Below are 17,498 nucleotides of genomic sequence, written 5' to 3'. Positions count from 1 at the left end.
CATGCCTGTGCTGCATGTGTTACATCATAAACTGTGACCAGCCCCACCCCCACCCCTCCCTTCTTGAGAAGGCGGAGCGAACAGGAAGCAAATGGGAGTGGAAGGCCGGAGACGGGAAGCTCCTGGGGGGGTGTTGGGGGGGGTGGGGGGGGGGGGGGGGGGCGCTGGAGAGGAAAGGCCAGAGGGCAGGATTTTGAACCCCCTGGTCTGTTTCCTGGTTATGAGAGGAGTCTGCGTGTGAATAAGCTCTCTGCGCCAGGCTTCCGCTGCATGAAACTCCGAAAAGCAGCATTTGCTTTGGATTTTCTTTTTCAATCTTACAAAACCGCCTTGTTTTTCTTTTACTTTGTGTTTGAAGCATGTGAAGATGACATGAAGACCCTGTCCATCGATATGCCTCTCCAGATATAACCACGCATGACCCCTGACCCCTGACCCCTGACAGACCTGGACGTACTCTGTTGGCTGGCTTCTGAAACAAACCAACAGCAGAATGCGTGCATGAAGACGTGTATCAAGACTCTGCTGCTGTCTGATCATACCTATGATTTGGAATAATTGTTTTTAAATATTAGTTAGATGCGATTAAATTATCTATTTATAAATCAGTCAACAACTTTAAATATATGTTTGGAAAGCTAACTGTCAATCCCATCATGCCTTGCAGCCATGTATGTTTCTGGATAGAGAGGATCAGCACTCTCTTGGTGTGCATTACACATTTATTACCGCCTTGCGCCTTGTATATGCACAAGCTCTGTGCTCTTTATTATCAAAGGCCTGTGTTCTCCAGCTTTATTGTGGTCTCTCGCGATGGAACTGCAAACCACAGCTTTACTCACACCCTTCATGACTTCAGGGAATCTCCCTTTAAAGTCTTTTCGCAGCTGAAGTTAAAGCTGTAAATTTGGCCACCAAAACCTCCGGCTTGAGTGTTGTGGTTTTAAAAAAAGGGTATGGCTTTGACGTTCGGACCCACTAACAAAAAAGGCATGGTATTGTGGATTGATCTGTTTAAATTAAGAATGGGAATAATTTCTTTAGCAGTGGGTATGTGAAGTCTTTATATCAGAGTGGATTTGTGAGTGAAGACATCAGTACACTTGCTAGGAGCACCACCTACTGCTTGGCACATGATATTACACCATGGTTATGTTTTTAGTAAAACTCGCAAGAGCGTAACATTTTCCATTCTCCCATTCTCTGACCAGCCTCTACACCTCAGGCACATAGTGATGTTTTTCAGATGGTTACAGATTGTTTGATTTCTTAAAAATTGTTAATAAGGCATATCTGTGTAGTTCTGCTTTAATGTGGTGCGTGTCTGTCTTTGTTCTCTTTGCTGTTTGTTTTTCATTTGTGTTCTTTTTGTGATTTGTTCTGCTTTTTTAGATTCAGCCACAGAGCTAGTGTGTCCGATGACCCTGAGTAAGTCATTCTCCCTGTGTGCTTATTTTGCATACGTTTCTTTTTATTTTTTGCTCGGCACGAGACAGACAGCTGGACTTAACTGCATGCGCCCGTTGGCCGCTTTCGTCACGCAAACACTCTGCCCTCACGGCCCTTTGCAGAAGCAGACACAGTAGCAGAAGCATGTTCTTAACCGTGCGCGCACACACGCATGTGCTGGGGCCTCCGAGTTGACTTCACTACAGGTCTCTGCGTTCAACTGGTCTCCTAGAAGAGGGCGACTGGAGGGGGGGACACACAGACCCCCCCTCACTCACCCTCTGGGGGTGTGAGGGTGACGCCAGTAACACCACGGCGTGGTAGAATAGTGAAGACCCCAAGGTTGTCTAGCTCTGAGTCTCTGGGTTCATTAGACCACATACCAGTGCCCTCTCTTAGAGTTTTCTATGAACATGATCTATATCTGTACAGGGTAACAGGACCTTTTGGCTGACCATGAATCTGTGTTTAAGAGCAACAAAATTGCCCGTCGCTGAAAATATTAGCAACAATTATCTTATCATTTGATATCTACATGTGGTTTGGCTTGAAAATTATTTGAAGTTTTCTGTAAGAAATAAGCACTAGAGAATGGACCCCAGGGAGAGTGTTTAGTTGGAGAAACCCAGTGCACACCAGTACTTCCCCCTCACAAGGCGCATTTGTAAATGGCATGCTTGACCAAACACTTTCCGTAGGATGTAATGTCTCATTGATCCACCCTCGGTGCCTATCACAGTGTCCTGCTTGTATCAGCTCCTCAGTACTGAAATCGAAAGACAAACAGTAGTTGAGTGCCAATCTTCATTTTAAAACGTCTGTTTTTCATATAGAACATAGTGGAAGCACAACCCAGTGATGAAAACCACTGCTGGGTGGATCTCACACAGTCAGATCCCCTGTATTGGCTTGGCTGTGTTACTTGCAGTTGTGTTACAGTGTCCGTCTGATCACTATGTGCTTCCGTGGTTAGGCTTTCCAGTCTGTCCTTAGAGACAGATCTCAGACCAGCACAGCGAGCACAGACTTCAGACCAATACAGCATGCACAGACCTCAGATCAGCACAGTGAGCACAGTATACATGAGCAGGCAGAGCAGTCCTCTTGCCCCGTGGTTTGGGCTGTTTTCTCCTTTTCGGCCTAGCTGAGTCGGAGTAAGACGCAGCGTCCCTCAAGGGACTCCTCATTCCTCTGCTTATTAACAGTGCCAACATGCTCACAGACCGACCCTTATTGCAGGCACCAGCATGCTGTTCTAGCTGAACTTTAAGGGGGGCTCTTTGAATGACCTCATTAATCCCCTTCATGTTTTCACGTTTCACTTTATTGTTATGGCATCATCTCTTTCCTGCGGGCGCAGTGTCCTTGATGTATCGGTCCCTGGGCAACTTTTCGCTTCATGTCGAATTTGAATGCAAGGAAGAGCCGTGTCCTTGGGCATTACTGCATCCACATTGTCCAGAACAAACACAGGCTAATCTGAGCGCTGATGACCTGACTGTCCCATAGTATTCATGTCTTTTTCTGGTAAGGAGTGCCCGGCCTCTGTAATGTGTTAAAAATAGGGAAGCGTGCGCAGTAAGCTGGGCGTGGGTGTGGCTGTGGATGTTGGCATGGCTCACCCTGAGCGAGTGACCTCACTAAAGCCAGTTATTTGTTTCCTAAAGAGATTGGCTGAAGGTGTTCTCTTCCTGCAAGGGAGCCGGTGTCTGGATCGGCTCCCGTTGATTCAGAGCCTAGAAAAGGGATCTAATCTTCCCTGTAATCGAAAACAGAGTAATCTTGTTATTTCGCCTGTTTTTTTGCTGGCATGGACACAGAAGGCCCTCCAGGTTAACAGCGTTTGTGTGTGTGGTACCCCCTGTCTGCATGGAGCCCTTGGTTCAGGTTGCTGTTCTATCCTGAGAGGTTTTTAAGAGTGGGCTCAGGCAGGACCCCCCCCTTTCCTCCTCCATGTTATTGGACAGGGGCATCTCAGGTTGGGGAGAATAGCGGTGCCTGTGCCAGTCAGCTGGGGGAATAGTGCTTGTATCAGGCGAACATCACGTCAGACACTCCCATACAGGCTAATGCTTGGCCTCCTCCTAGCCTGTCTCTTTATTTTAACATGTTCATATTTGTGGGTGGAAGAACAGCAAGAGAGACCTCTAAATAATAATACAGCTGACATTGATATATGGTGAATGGGAAAACGTTACTCTTTGTTGAAAGGAGAAGGAAAAACAGCAACTGTTGCTGTGTTGAAAATTGTATCAGATATCTCTTTAGTGAAATAAATTTTTTTTATCTTTGGATGCATCTTCTGCTTGTCTCTTGTGCATGACTGTTAACCCTTTCACTTAACCCTCTTATTTAATCATTTTGTATGTCTTGCATTATGCCTAGTTGACAAAAAAGATATAAATTATAATGACAGCTCATTTCATTCATTTCATGGAACTCCTGTGGATCTTAGGAAAATAGACCATGAAGGATTGTTATTGGTTATGTGTCCATATCCCTTTAAATTGCATAAATGCATACTGCTGTAATTTACTGAATTCAAGGTAAATGCCGTAGTCGAGAGTGCAACAGCATTATCCCACCTGAGATTCAAACTGGCAACCCTCAGGTTAAAAGTGTAGTTCACTAATCTCTACTCCTGGCTACCATACAAGAGACATAGAAGAGCAAACCCATTAAGTGACATGCACGCGGCCAAAGCATGTGTGCCAGTGTGTCTTCTCACATTCAGTCCAATAGGGATGACTGCCAAAGGATTTAAAGAAACACTGCAGGCAGCGACCGTGGAGCGCTGCGGCTCTATCAGCACCGGTTGGGTCTTTTCCCCAGGCTGCCAGGTTCTCTCCCCCTGTTGCAGTAATGCGACTGACTTCCCCTTTCTTCTTCTTCTGTCTCTGTGCAGAAGCGTGAGCATGATTGACATGCGGTGCGAGGAGGAGGTCTTCCTGCAGCCCCACAGCCAGGTGCGCCACGAGCTCATGCACAACCAGTACAACCGGCTTCGGGAGGAGGAGGACCACTGGCAGGACGTGAGTGCCACAAGGGGGCGCCAGCCCTCTCTTCCGTAGAGGCAGCCTGTAGCGTTTCAGCTCGGCCAAGGGAGTGACCGTGCGAATGAGTCAGTCATGCTCTGGCGTAAGGTACCACAGCTGGTTCTCTGTGTTGCTGTTGCGTAGTGAGCTGGCGAATCAGTGCTGTTGCTCTGTTTGCATTCTGTACTTCACGTTGCACCCACATCCTCTTATATCCCATCAGTCAGTGTTGGTAAGGACATCTGTCTGATCTTTATGCTGTCACACTCTGGGTTCCTCCCTGCAGGACCTGGCCCGCTGGAAGAGCCGCAGGCGCAGTATCTCTCAGGACCTCATAAAGAAGGAGGAGGAGAGGAAGATGATGGAGAGGCTGATGAGCGACGATGGGAGCCAGTCCCAGAGGAGGAAGAGCATCAAGACCTACAGGGAGATCGTGGAGGAGAAGTACGTGTCAGACTCAGGAAGAGCATGAAGTCTGACAGACAGTAATGACCGTGTTCTCATTGCTTTATCTCCAGTTATCAAAGCCTAATCGCCTGTCTGTACTTCTTCTGTCTTTGTCGGACTTTTCTCTTCTCTTTCTGCCTGACTGTACTCCTGTCTTTGTCTGACCTTAATTTCCTCTCTCATTAAGACTGTAGTCTCATCTGTATGGCCTTATTTTCATGTCTCTCACTGACTGTACAGTCCTATATGACCATAATCTCCTCTCCATGTCTGACCGTACTCAAACAGGGAAAGGAGTTGCTCTCCTGCGTGACCGTAATCTCTCCCGTGTGACCGCACTGTCCAGTATGACCTTACTCTCCTGCGTGACCGTACTCTCTCCCGTGTGACCGCACTGTCCAGTATGACCTTACTCTCCTGCGTGACCGTACTCTCTCCTGTGTGACCGCACTGTCCAGTATGACCTTACTCTCCTGCGTGACCGTACTCTCTCCTGTGTGACCGCACTGTCCAGTATGACCTTACTCTCCTGCGTGACCGTACTCTCTCCTGTGTAACCGCACTATCCAGTATGACCTTACTCTCCTGCGTGACCGTAATCTCTCCTGTATGACCACACTGTCCAGTATGACCTTACTCTCATGTGTGACCGTAATCTCTCCTGCATGACCGCGCTGTCCAATATGACCTTACTCTCCTGCATGACCGCTTTGACCTTACTCTCCTGTATGAATGTACTCTGTCTTGTGTGACCTCCAGTATGACCGCACTCTGAAGTGTGACAGTACTCTCTTGTTTGACCGCACTCTCTCTCCCGCGTGACCACTCTCTCCAATATGGCTACACTCTGTCCTTTGTGACCGTGCTCTCCTGTATGACCGCACTCTCCAGTATGACTGCACTCTGTCCTTCGTGACCACGCTCTCTCGTTTGACCGCACTCTCTCTCCCACATGACCGCTTTCCCCTCAGGGAGCGGCGCGAGCGGGAGCTGCACGAGGCGTACCGAAGCGCCCAGACGCCGGAGGAGGCGGCGGCCGTGCTGCAGCGCTACGCCCAGCGCTTCACCATCAGCGAGGCCGTGCTGGAGCGCCTGCACCTGCCCAAGCTGCTGGAGCGGAGCGTGTCCGTGGACCCCAGCGCCCCGCCCTCCCCGACCCGCGACCCCAACCCCATGAGATACCTGCGGCAGCAGTCGCTCCCGGCGCCCAAGTTCACCGCCACCATAGAGGCCATGGTGGGGCTCCCGCGGAGCCCGAGCCGGGCCCAGAACCCGGACCAGAGCCGGGCTCGCTCCCCGGAGCACTCCCCCACCCGTGCTCTCCCCAAGGCCGTCCCTCTGCTGACCCCGAAACCTTACACCCAGCCCAGGACCACGCTCGAGGGTCCCAAGCCAGCCCAGGTTAGGCCCAGCACTGACCCCATTAACCCAGCTCTCTAACAGAAGAAGTCTAATAAGTTTCTGCTGATTTGTATACAGCTCTCATAGTCCTGCCCCTACAGCAGCTTATCTCAGATGCGCTAAAAGTGAGAGGTCACTATAAAACGGGGGGAGAGAAAGTATAGTATAAATGGTATGCTTGACCAAAAACTTTCTCTAGGTTTCAATTTGTCATTGATCCACCCTCAGTGCCTATTGCAGTGTCCTGCTTGTATCAGCACCTCGGTACTGAAGTTGAAAGTTGAAGTTGAGTTAGTGCCAACCTCAATTTTAAAACCCCTGTTTTTCATTTAGAATATAGTGGAAGCACAACCCAGTCATTGTTACAGAAAACTCCTACTCACAGGCAGTTCCCCTGTATTGGCTTTGTTGTGATACCTGCAGTTGTGTTACAGTGTCCATCTGGTCACTGTGTGCTTGTCTAGTTAGTCCTTCTAGTCTGTCCTTAGAGACAGATCTCAGATCAGCACAGCGAGCACAGACCTCAGACCAGCACAGCAAGTGCAGACCTCAGATCAGCACAGCAAGCACAGGAGGAAAGTATAAATCCTCAAAACAAAACTCCAAAGTTCTCACGCACATTCTGCTGCGTATGCGAGTGTGCATCAACAGGAGTAACACTTCTGACTCTAACAGCAGAAAACACACAAAACACACACATACAAAAGCCGGTCACAGTCTTTATTTTGTAGAGACTCTGTCAGCTGTATTTTCCCAGATGGAAACGGCACGTTTAGGACACTGTGGGAACAAATTAGGTTGCCCCCCGCCCCCTTCCCAATGATGGGAAAGTCTTGCTGTGATGCAGCAGGGGTGTCTGAATGGGGGCCTCTGTGCTGGAGTGAGCCGGGATGCAGGCCCTCTCGAAGTGAAGTGGACCCCCTCGGAGCACAAAGGCCCCACACAGGCCGCCCACAGCGGGCCAGACACGGCCAATCATGGCCTTGCGTCTCGAGTCCCCGCGCGGAGGCTATTAGGCATCCATCACAGCGGCCCTTTCATTCCCGGCGCGAGCGAGAACTTAGACATTGTTATCTGACTGGTCTCTCAGTCCATGATGACATGCGGTATTCTTAACAATTGTCCAGGGTTCATGGTAGTGCATCATGGCGACCGTGGCGGATCACCAGGAATATCAAAGATACATGTGTGCCCACGCATATTACTGTCTGTATCTACCTGGAGGTCAAGCTTATTAATGAATATATAACAAGCATAGTACAGTTTTTCTCTTGACAACCTGGTCAATGATTTAACAGAACTCAAGAGACAGACTGCAACTCAGTTTTAATGGTGCTACAGCAAAAGCAGATGATTGTGTGTGTTATACTGAAAATGAAGGAGGGTTAATCCCTCAGTGTAGGTGCCCACAGGGCTGAGGTTGCGTCTGTGTGCTGCCCCCAGGTGGACGGGATGACTCCAGTGAACGGAGACGCCGGGGAGGCGTTCGGCCCGGCGGACGATGGCGGCGAGAGGGGCGGGGAGGGCGAGCCCTCCCTGATGGTGTTCCTCCCCTCGCCCGCCGTGGCGGCGACCCCCGAGAGTGCGGCTGCGGTCCCCACCTCTCCAACCCGCGCTCCCGCGGAGCCGGTGCCCGTGATCCCGGAGCAGGAGGAGAGCGACGCCCCCAAGAGTGCGGGCGTGCTCCTTGATGCGGAGCCCCCCGTCCCTCCTGATGAGCCTGCCGAGACACACGGGCTGGACGACCTGGAGGAGACCGGGCAGGAAGAGGCCACGCCTACCCGACCCACATCCCTGCCCACGGTAAACGCTCAGCTCCACCCTCTCAGATAGGAGGTCAAACACTAGGAAGGCTAGAAGAGCTCTTTCAATATCTCATTATTACATTATTGGCATTTAGCAGACACTCTAACCCAGAGCAGCTTACATAGGTTGCAATTTTTACATGTTATCCAATGATACAGTTGGATATTTACTGAGGCAGTTCTGGGTTAAGTACCTTGCCCAAGGGTACAACAGCAGGGCCCCAGTGGGGAATTGAACCAGCAACTTTGCGGTTGCGAGTCCTGTTCCTTACCACTATGCTAAACTGCCGCTCCTATATCTCTTTGAATAGTTACAAACTTACTGAGCCTTTTGTTACATACTGATTTCAGCCCCCCCCCCCCCCCCACAATACTTTGTATTTGGTCCTACAGGAACTGCAGGAGGAGGGTGGGGTTTATGAGAAGGCGGAGCCTGAGGCTGCTGAAGCCGAGGCCAGGGTTAGCCCCATAGATGGTCCGGCGAGGCCTGTGGGAGGAGAGACCGCTGCCGAAAGCTCTCCCTTGAAAGGTCAGCAGATGCTTGCTTCCCTGGGATTCCATACACTACACTGCAAACAGCCTGACACCTAGTGGTCATTCTCAGAACTGTTTTTTAAGAGACCACTGCAACCATAACTCGTCCTTTTGGGAACATTAGAAATCGGTAGAGATCCTTGTTTTTTGAGGCTATTATCCACTTTGTTTTAAACATGTACGTCAACATTTAAACTGACGCACACAAACACACACACATGTAGATAGATTTGTGTGAATGAGATTTCCATATGCGGCACTGAGCTTTTGTCTCATCATGCATTAAAGGTAAAATGGCATTGCCCCTGAATTCAGGCCATTTTGATTAGAAACAGGTTTCCTCCGTTCAAGCATCCTGAGAGTGACGTCGCTCTTTCACTGTATACAGCGTATTCTGTGTGTAATTAGAATGCTGCTTTTCTGTGCTCTGGGTCCAGAAGCCCGAGATCAGCCTGTGGAGGAGCAGGCCGCCCCCTGTGAGAGCTCTGTGGTGACGGAAGGAAACTGCGTTGCCACCGCCCCAGTCCTGACAGAGGTGGCCATGACACTCGGCCACCAGCACACAGACACCAGCGCCACGGAGGTGAGACAGCGCAGGAAACCACATCACAGCCGCTGTCTGATCTTTTACACATTCTCATACGAGCAAAGGAAAAGCAATATCCGAGTTCAGACTGAGGCTCGAAGCTCTTCGTTTCACGAGTGGGCTAGTCTTATTGATGCGATGAGGTTCGATTACTTTTGTCTGGCTTTCAGACCAGCATCCCCTCTCTGGAGTCACCCCAAAGTGTTGGAGATGAATCGCCCCAGACCCACACGGTAACGATCAGGATGGAACCACCCGCGCCAGGTAGGCTCACTCACCTTTCACAGAGACATTTCTGAGGGCTCTGTGCTTGTTTGGTTCAATTTTAATAATCTTGTGTTCTCTTTGGGCGAGGATTGGAGGTGGGGGGGTATTCGGGTGGTTTAGCTCTGACCAAATGTATCGCATTGATGTTTAGCATTCTCATACCAACCCTTCATTTTGATCAAATTAGAAAAGATTAAGATTAGATGTTAAATGTTAAGAGATTATGGTCAAAGATTGTAGCCAAGTCACCTAATATGTCACTTTTCTTGATGAATATGCATAAATATGAACATTCCTTAAAAAGACAGGAGCCATGGACTCAGATCATGTCTTTGTCTTTTACAGAGGGTGTGGAGGTAGACAGTGCTAAGGTAAGCTCCTGAGGAGGCCGGTCCTTCAGCTCAGAGTCTCAGTGATCAGGACACTCTTACTTTGCTCACCTGGCTATTAATAAAGAGCTCTATTTTATGAGACATGTAACATTAACATCATATTATTAAGCAAAGCAGAATTAAAGGTCACCTTAGATTCTCTTCTTAAAACCAGTGATAGTTCATCTTGCAGCTGGCTGAAATTCTTATATTTCTATTTGGAAAGAGAAATTCACTGAGAATTTTCTGGGAAATACAAGTACGATTTTAAAAATCCCAAAGAAAGTGTTTTGCTGGATGAAGCAAGAACCCACCAATCTATTAGCCATCATTAGGCTGATTTATGAATATTTGGCACATCTAACCAAACACTTTCCCTGTGTTTTTATTTTTCTATTAGAGCAAGTATCGTTCAAAGTAATCATTAAATTGTTTCATTTTAGAAAATAATTTAAATGTGTCTATGATATCTTGTTAAACGCAGTGCTGAGATCACTCCTCTTTACAAACAGCAGTGACTAGGACAATAATAGCTTATGGAGGGAAAAACACAGCTGTGTGTGCATTTAGCATTTCATAATAAGCGGTACTTGGGCAGTGTGTAGGAGCTACGCTCACTCATCCTGGCCAGATGAGGAAAGGACAGAGGCAGTGCAGTAGCTCCCTCCTCCTCTCTCTGTTTTTCCTCTCTCTCTGTGGTGTGAGTACCGCGCAGGGTGTGTAGCCACGTTAGCAGTGTCACTATCACTCTATCACTTCACAGCAGCAGCACACCTCACCTTCCTATCACCTTTCCTTTTTCCTGTGGGGTGTGTGTGTGCGTGTGTGCATGTGTATTCCTGTATGTGTGTGTGTGTGCGTGTGTGCATGTGTATTCCTGTATGTGTGTGTGTGTGCGTGTGTGCACGTGTATTCCTGTATGTGTGTGTGTGTGTGTGTGTGTATGTGTGCATGTGTATTCCTGTGTGTGTGTGTGTGTGTGTGTGTGTGTGTGTGTGTGTGTGTGTGTGTGTGCGGGCCCTGCCCCAGCCTCAGCTCCCAGCCCCTGTGCTGAGTATGGCTAAGCGGGTTGATCACTGGTCTTGGGACCCGAACGAGGAGCGCAGGCGTCAGGAGAGGTGGCAGCAGGAGCAGGATCGCATGCTTCAGGTAGATTAACCAGAGCTGGGCCTGACCCCGCCTCCCACCTCAGCAGCGCAGCCAATCCCTGTAACTCCCCCCCCCCCCCCCCCCCCGCTTGGCCCACAGCGCCGCCCTGCTGGACGTGCGCTCAGAGCACTGATGGCGCCTGCCATCCCCTTGCCACCCTCCCTCCCTCCAAATTAAGTCCCCGCCTCGCAGCGCGCCGGCTGACTGCTTGCCTAACATGACCCCGAGTCATGCACAGTGCAGTGTGCTTGCATGGCGTGCTGCTCCCCGCACTGCCCAGCAGGTGGCGCCCTGCATGCCGTTTTGTCAGTAATCGTTTACAAACAACACGCATGGCTTCTGTGTGTTCCGTGAACCACGGGAATGTTCTGAAAATGTTCCAGGAAGGACACTGCACTTCTGGCACGGGGGTGAAAAGGTGAGGCCGCTGACGCTCTGGCTGTGTGTGACTCGCGGGTTTGTGTCTGCTGGTCACGGGGGCTGCGGTTTAGCCTGTGCAAGCAGCACGCGTGACGTGAATGTCAGCAGAAGAAGGATCAGACTGAGGCTGGAACCTGCAGTATGGCTTCCCAGAAGGTTCTCCACAGCAAGCTCCTTCCCTCAGCTTCATAGCAGTCCTTAACAAGCAACAGGCCCTTAAGTATCAGGTCATTGCCCCCTTCTACTACCCGTTCTGGAGACCCGATCTGCTGCATTAGCTGAAGGATGGCATTTTACTGCCCTGAACGCCAAGCCAACTGGCATGGCCACATGAGGGAGGGTCCAGGAGGTGGGGCTGGCGTTCGTCAGCTTACAGTGTCCCTCTGTCTGTCTGTCTGTCCGTCCCGTGCGACAGGAGAAGTACCAGCGGGAGCAGGAGAAGCTGAAGCAGGAGTGGGAGAGAGCGCAGAAGGAGGTGGAGGAAGAGGAGAGGAAGTACCACGAGGAGGTGGGATCCAAACCCACAGAGCTTCTCAGTGATAAAGAGCCTTTCCTGTTTATGCCTTCATTCCCAGCTTCACCTGCTCAGAGGAGTATGGACCATATGAACAGCTTGAATATAGTGCCTACGTAAACCAGTTCTGAATCAATCAGAAAGACCAAAGGATTTACCTGTGGGGAGCATTGATTTCTGAGGGTTGTAGATAAAGCAGTGTGACCACAGATGATTGGATAGAAACCAGACACTATACAAGTGTTTGAGCCGATACTATGATGGGTAAAGTGCTTCAGAATTCTGTTCGTAAACAGAAGATTGCTAGTTTAATCCTGGTTGGGAGACTAGTGCCATACACTAACCCGTATTTCTGCAGGTAATGTGCAGCACTGTAGATGGATAATATGTGTAAATTTCGTTTACATTTGTTTTGTATGCCGCTCTGTATATGGCTGTCTGTTGAAATGACAAAATATTATTAACACATAAGTAACACTAAGTAAACCTCATTGGCTGACATTCACCCAGTGAAAAATAACAGACACGATTCGGTCAGGAAGCGCTGGGGACACTTTTGGCCAGCGCACTGATGCTTCCGTCCCTGCAGGAGAGGAAGATATTGGAGGAGACGGTGGCCCCGCTGACCCCCCATGTGTCGGCCCTGCCCTCTCCCGGCCGCAGGGACGCGGCCCCTCCCACGGGCCCCCGGGACCCCATGGCCCGCTCATTGGCCGAATGGGAGCGCAAACAAGAGTGGCTGGAGAGGCAGGCGGTGAGCCGGGAGGGCGGGGGCGGGGCGGGGGACAGAGAGAAGAGGATGAGGGCATGATCTGGGAGAGGGAAGTGGTCAAAGTTCCCCAGCTCTAGGGATGTGGGAGCAAGCCGATGCTGTAACTCTTATTCCATGAGTCTTGCTGAATGTGTTCCCCTTAAATTTAAACGGTGCTTTCAAGAATACATGAAAGGGTCCCTGTGGGCCTTTGCTAGAAAGATGAAACTCAGCTAAACACTTTCCAGCTAAACACTGTAAAACTCCTTTGAAACACGTACTAACATGTTGTTATAAAGTAGGAATCTACGCTGTCTCACTTGTAAGTCACTTTGGATAGAAGGGTCTGCCAGATGAATAAATGAAACTGTAAATGTAAATGTAGACAGAATGAACTAGTAAGGACGGCTTGGATAAATACCCTAAGTGCACTGTAAGAACAGTGTTTGACAATGACAGCTCTGAACTAAAGCACAAACATTAGCGTGTGTAAGCTGGGGAGAGCGCATTCGCAGCTGGAAGCTGGGGTTCGGAGGGGCTGTGGTGTCTGTGCTGAGGGCCCCCGCTGCACTCATGTCATTCCGGCCACCTCCCACGCAGAGGGGGAAGGACGAGGACGCGGAGAGGGAGGAAAGACAAAGGGACGACGGCGGCTGGAGCGACGCCGTCAGGGAACGGACAGCGGCGGCGAGGGAGTACCACGAGGTGACGGAAAGGTCAGTCGCGGGGTCGTTCCGAGGCTCGGGTGATCAGAGACCTGCGGCTGCATGGAGCTGCAGTTAGCTGCACCTGCGACTGCGGATGTAATTAAACTATGCTGTGTCTTATATTAAAGAATATTCTTATTTTCAGTATCATTTAATCGCCTGGCCATGGTTTGCTCAGTTTGCTTTTTAAATGCAGCTGGTGCCATTCACCTTGAGATAAAGAGTAATGCCATAGGCCGCATTTCTGTGATATTCCCACCCTGACTGTTTGGCTCCAGATTCCACTCACTGTGTGGGCAGGGCAGTGCCTCTGTAAAGAATGCCTGGTTATGATTTTGCATCGCTTACTTCTGTCTGCCTCGCCCTCTCTAGCTCCCGCGCCCAATGCTTCAGACAGACAGAAGCAATCGCACAGGCTCAACAGAATGGCCAAAGATCGCCCCAGCTGCAGTTCCTAATGGGTGAGAGTCGCCCTCTGGCAAGTCAGGGGTTGCAGGGGTTGCAGGGGTAGAGAGGAGGGGGGTAGCTCCGATGCAGTCTTGCTGCGACTCATACCAATGCTGATGGACAAGGGTGTTTGAAGGTCAAAACAAGCAGAGAGAGCCCAGCACCAGTATTATATTGTGTGTCATAAAACTGTGTCAGTGGATCAATATTAATATATCAGTATCATGAATACCCTTGAATGGTTGTTGTGAATCTCCTCAGTGTTCATAGGTCATCTTTAGTGGATTTTCTCATTGCAAATGAGAAATGTCTGTCTGTCCACCCTTCTGTCTACTACTGGATCAGCCCCATCTTTGAACAGTAAGGAGAGCCAACAGCAGCAGGAGGTGTGGAGGAAGACCGCCTCGCTGGACCGCAACTGGAGCACCCAGCAAACCCCGCCGGGCGGAGTGAAGAGGTGTGTGCGTACGCAGGTTCTAGTACAGTAATGTCTGTGACACAGCAGACTAAATTATGTCCAGCTAAAACAAGAGCCCACTTTCAGCAACACCTAGAGGTGGCAACCAGCTGCACATACACTGAATGCAATATACTTTAAAATCTACCTGAAAACTGTCCACCAAGTGATACCCACACGCAGTCTCCATGCCGCATTTCATGGGAGCTTAGACCAGCACTGCGCAGGGTGCCTGGTTTTCCATCTTAATTGTTCCTCACCTGAATCTGAATTAAATAGTCCGAGAGGCTGGAGGTGAAAAGAGACCCACTCACATCCGTCCACAGAGCCACGATGTGCATGTAGACGTACCGTGCTGTCCTGTCTGTGTGAACGCGCTGGCTTCGTTTGCTGCCTGGCTTTGGTCCCTGAATGTGGCGCTGGCTTGTCATTCCCAGGTCTGGATCCTATGAGAATGTAGACTCAAACCCATCCAGGTCATCCTCATGTTCATCCGATGGGCAGTCCCAGTCCACAAACAGGTACAGCACCAGGGCGGGCCCCTACGCACACCCCACTCCCCCTGAGGCGGGGGAGAGGCTCCTGACTCCCATGGAGGCTCAAATGCCATTACAGACCACATCAAATCGTAAAACAGCACCTCATCCATCGCCAGACTCAATCATGCATGTGTCCATCTTGCCTATGAGCTGCATTGCTATGATGAGTCATGCAACAAGGACACAGTTATACTGTCGTGTTAAAAAATGTTAGGAAACATCACACATGGTCCTTTGAGAGTCCATTATTTTCATCCCTGTGGCTTTCAGACAGGAATAATCACAGCATTAAAGTTGTGGTTGGCGTTGTGTGTTTGACAGACAGCTTCACTGTCTGGTTTGACATGTCCCCTGTCTCATTTTACAAACATCAACATGTGACTGGCTCAGGTGCTGATCTTCACCCTTCCAGTCCACATTTCAGTGAACTGTTTCCAGAGAACTGCATTTATTTACTACTCGGGAGCACTGCTGTCTATCTAGGAACTTCTGTTTAACCCCACAACGTACTCAAAGATACAGTGACCGGCCCCTACGTACAAATTGAACCTGAAACTTTCTAGATACAAGCCAGGACTCAGGAGTTGCCTGTGCTTGCAATAATAAGTGAAGTAACATAATTAAATAGCGTAATACTGTCGTGGCTGACGAGTGTGTGCATGTGTTCATATGTGCATCTGTCGCCCCCTGCAGGTCAGTGAGTGGGAAGAAGCTCTGCTCCAGCTGTGGCCATCCGCTGGGCAAAGGGGCCGCCATGATCATCGAAACACTCAGCCTCTACTTCCACATCCAGTGCTTCAAGGTCTGCACACGCAGGGTTAAAACCTTTAACATGGCTAACTGTCAACAGTGTAGTTATTGTTATAGAAGGGAATTACTGGGAATATGGATATTTGTATTTTGAGTATAGTCATGTATAGGTTCAGATGGTGGTTGTAAAGTTGTTCATTATTTATGATGTGCTGAAGAGAAATATAAATTGGGTCTGTATGACCTTCAGGCAGGGCAGGATGAGGTGACTGTGTGCCCCTCTCCCTCATCCTTTTCCTCTCTCCCCTCCTCTCTCTCTCTCCCTCTCTCAGTGTGGGATCTGTAAGGGACAGTTAGGTGACACCAGCACCGGTACAGATGTGAGGATTCGCAGTGGCCTCCTCAACTGTCACCAGTGCTACCTCAGATCACGCTGTGAGTCACATTCATGTCCCATCTGCATGCACACACACACACACACACACACACACACACACACACACACAGAAAGACCACCATAAACACACATTTGTACATACCCCTGTTCACAGATGCAGAGTATACCATAAACACACACTTAAACATGTAGGTACACTCCTGCAAACACATGCTTAAGATATATTCTTACACACACACACATGCACAAATGGAAACTCACTCACATGCACACCCTACATCACAGGGAAAATCCAGTAAAGTTATTCATCAACACACATACAGTTCTGCACACTTAAAAGATACAAGCACAAAGGCAGCACACTGACACAACCAGACAAATGTACTTCCATGTTAAGAAACTGAATTGTGTGCAACTGAATGTTTGTATTAATGTTGATATTTCATTTAGATATTGTTGGAAGCCTAGTGTAATGTAATAATGACTCACCAGTATTCACAGTATCTGTGAGTATTGCTGATGCTTGGTCCTATTGACAGACGCACTTTTACAGTTGGGGATATTTCTTGGAGGACTTTTGCTCTCAAGCCTGTTGTGTATTATTTTTACATCATCAACTGGTATAAGAATTAGACTATTCGAATTGAATGTCAAAAAAATACAAAGTCCTTTTGTACGTATGTGCATTGTCACCCCTGCTCCTTCTCTTAAAGTGTCTCGTAAGAAGCACAGGCTATCCGTGTGATCTTTAGGACCGTAACGGGCTTGGACCACTTGTTGAATGTGCCGGCGCAACCTGGGATATTTAAATTCGGGCTGGAGTGCGCAGTCCCGGCTCAATTTTAACAGATCATTTCCTCTAAGACGAACGAAGGGAAAGTGGCACAGCGATCAATCATATTTTTTAGTGTCTTGGGCTGTTTGGATTGTAATTGCTGCAACAATACGGCTTTGCAAAGTAACGCTGTTCCTCTTCTTTAAATTGTAGCTGCTGGTCAGCCAACTACATTGTGAAGAACCTCGGTCTTTGGACAGTGCAAGAATTTATGAACAATGCGCTTCTTTACACCCATTTGTCCGGACAATCACACTGGGCCCAGGACCGAAGATTGGCCAGAAGATTCCATGACTGGGGGGACGGTTTGGGAGTCCGAAAATGTCTCATAATCACACGCAGAGAATCACGGCGGCCAAATAGTTTGGACCACAACAAGCAGAGGGAAATATCTCTCCTAATAATTGCCGTTTTTAGCACAAGTGATTTGACCTTCCATTTCCAGCGTCTGAATCCTAACAGTTTCTTGTTCTGCCAAACTTGTAAGATACCGTTCCTGAATTATTCCGATATTTTATTGTGCACTATGTATGTCAACATTTAATGCAATGTAGGAACTTGCAAATGCAATAATAATCACATTACCATTAGAAAAGTCATTCCGAAAATGAACTGATTGTCCGTATTTAAAATACGT

General features: G+C 49.0%; 1 protein-coding gene across 8 annotated transcripts in view; it reads left to right on the top strand.

Annotated features, from left to right (window-relative positions):
- LOC118793000 (LIM and calponin homology domains-containing protein 1-like) overlaps window positions 1-17,498 on the top strand; it is a 117,979-nt gene extending 100,481 nt beyond the window's left edge. For 5 of the 8 annotated variants that reach the window (XM_036550914.1, XM_036550919.1, XM_036550918.1 and 2 more), the window contains 19 exons: window positions 1,393-1,428; window positions 4,355-4,481; window positions 4,771-4,928; window positions 5,903-6,332; window positions 7,776-8,135; window positions 8,531-8,666; window positions 9,109-9,254; window positions 9,428-9,521; window positions 9,870-9,895; window positions 10,925-11,044; window positions 11,880-11,972; window positions 12,568-12,732; window positions 13,330-13,445; window positions 13,809-13,897; window positions 14,229-14,340; window positions 14,778-14,861; window positions 15,573-15,681; window positions 15,962-16,064; window positions 17,015-17,498. In XM_036550914.1, coding sequence (XP_036406807.1) covers window positions 1,393-1,428; window positions 4,355-4,481; window positions 4,771-4,928; window positions 5,903-6,332; window positions 7,776-8,135; window positions 8,531-8,666; window positions 9,109-9,254; window positions 9,428-9,521; window positions 9,870-9,895; window positions 10,925-11,044; window positions 11,880-11,972; window positions 12,568-12,732; window positions 13,330-13,445; window positions 13,809-13,897; window positions 14,229-14,340; window positions 14,778-14,861; window positions 15,573-15,681; window positions 15,962-16,064; window positions 17,015-17,040 — 2,530 coding nt within the window. In that variant the 3' untranslated portion in view covers window positions 17,041-17,498. The remainder of the gene's footprint in view (window positions 1-1,392; window positions 1,429-4,354; window positions 4,482-4,770; window positions 4,929-5,902; window positions 6,333-7,775; window positions 8,136-8,530; window positions 8,667-9,108; window positions 9,255-9,427; window positions 9,522-9,869; window positions 9,896-10,924; window positions 11,045-11,879; window positions 11,973-12,567; window positions 12,733-13,329; window positions 13,446-13,808; window positions 13,898-14,228; window positions 14,341-14,777; window positions 14,862-15,572; window positions 15,682-15,961; window positions 16,065-17,014) is intronic. The other 3 variants (XM_036550915.1, XM_036550917.1, XM_036550916.1) reach the window with 3 other exon arrangements.

Source organism: Megalops cyprinoides, chromosome 18 (assembly GCF_013368585.1).
Source record: "Megalops cyprinoides isolate fMegCyp1 chromosome 18, fMegCyp1.pri, whole genome shotgun sequence".
NCBI classification, from domain to species: Eukaryota; Metazoa; Chordata; class Actinopteri; order Elopiformes; family Megalopidae; genus Megalops; species Megalops cyprinoides.
Note: the sequence above shows the minus strand (reverse complement) of the source record. Positions and strands in the feature narration are given on the sequence as shown.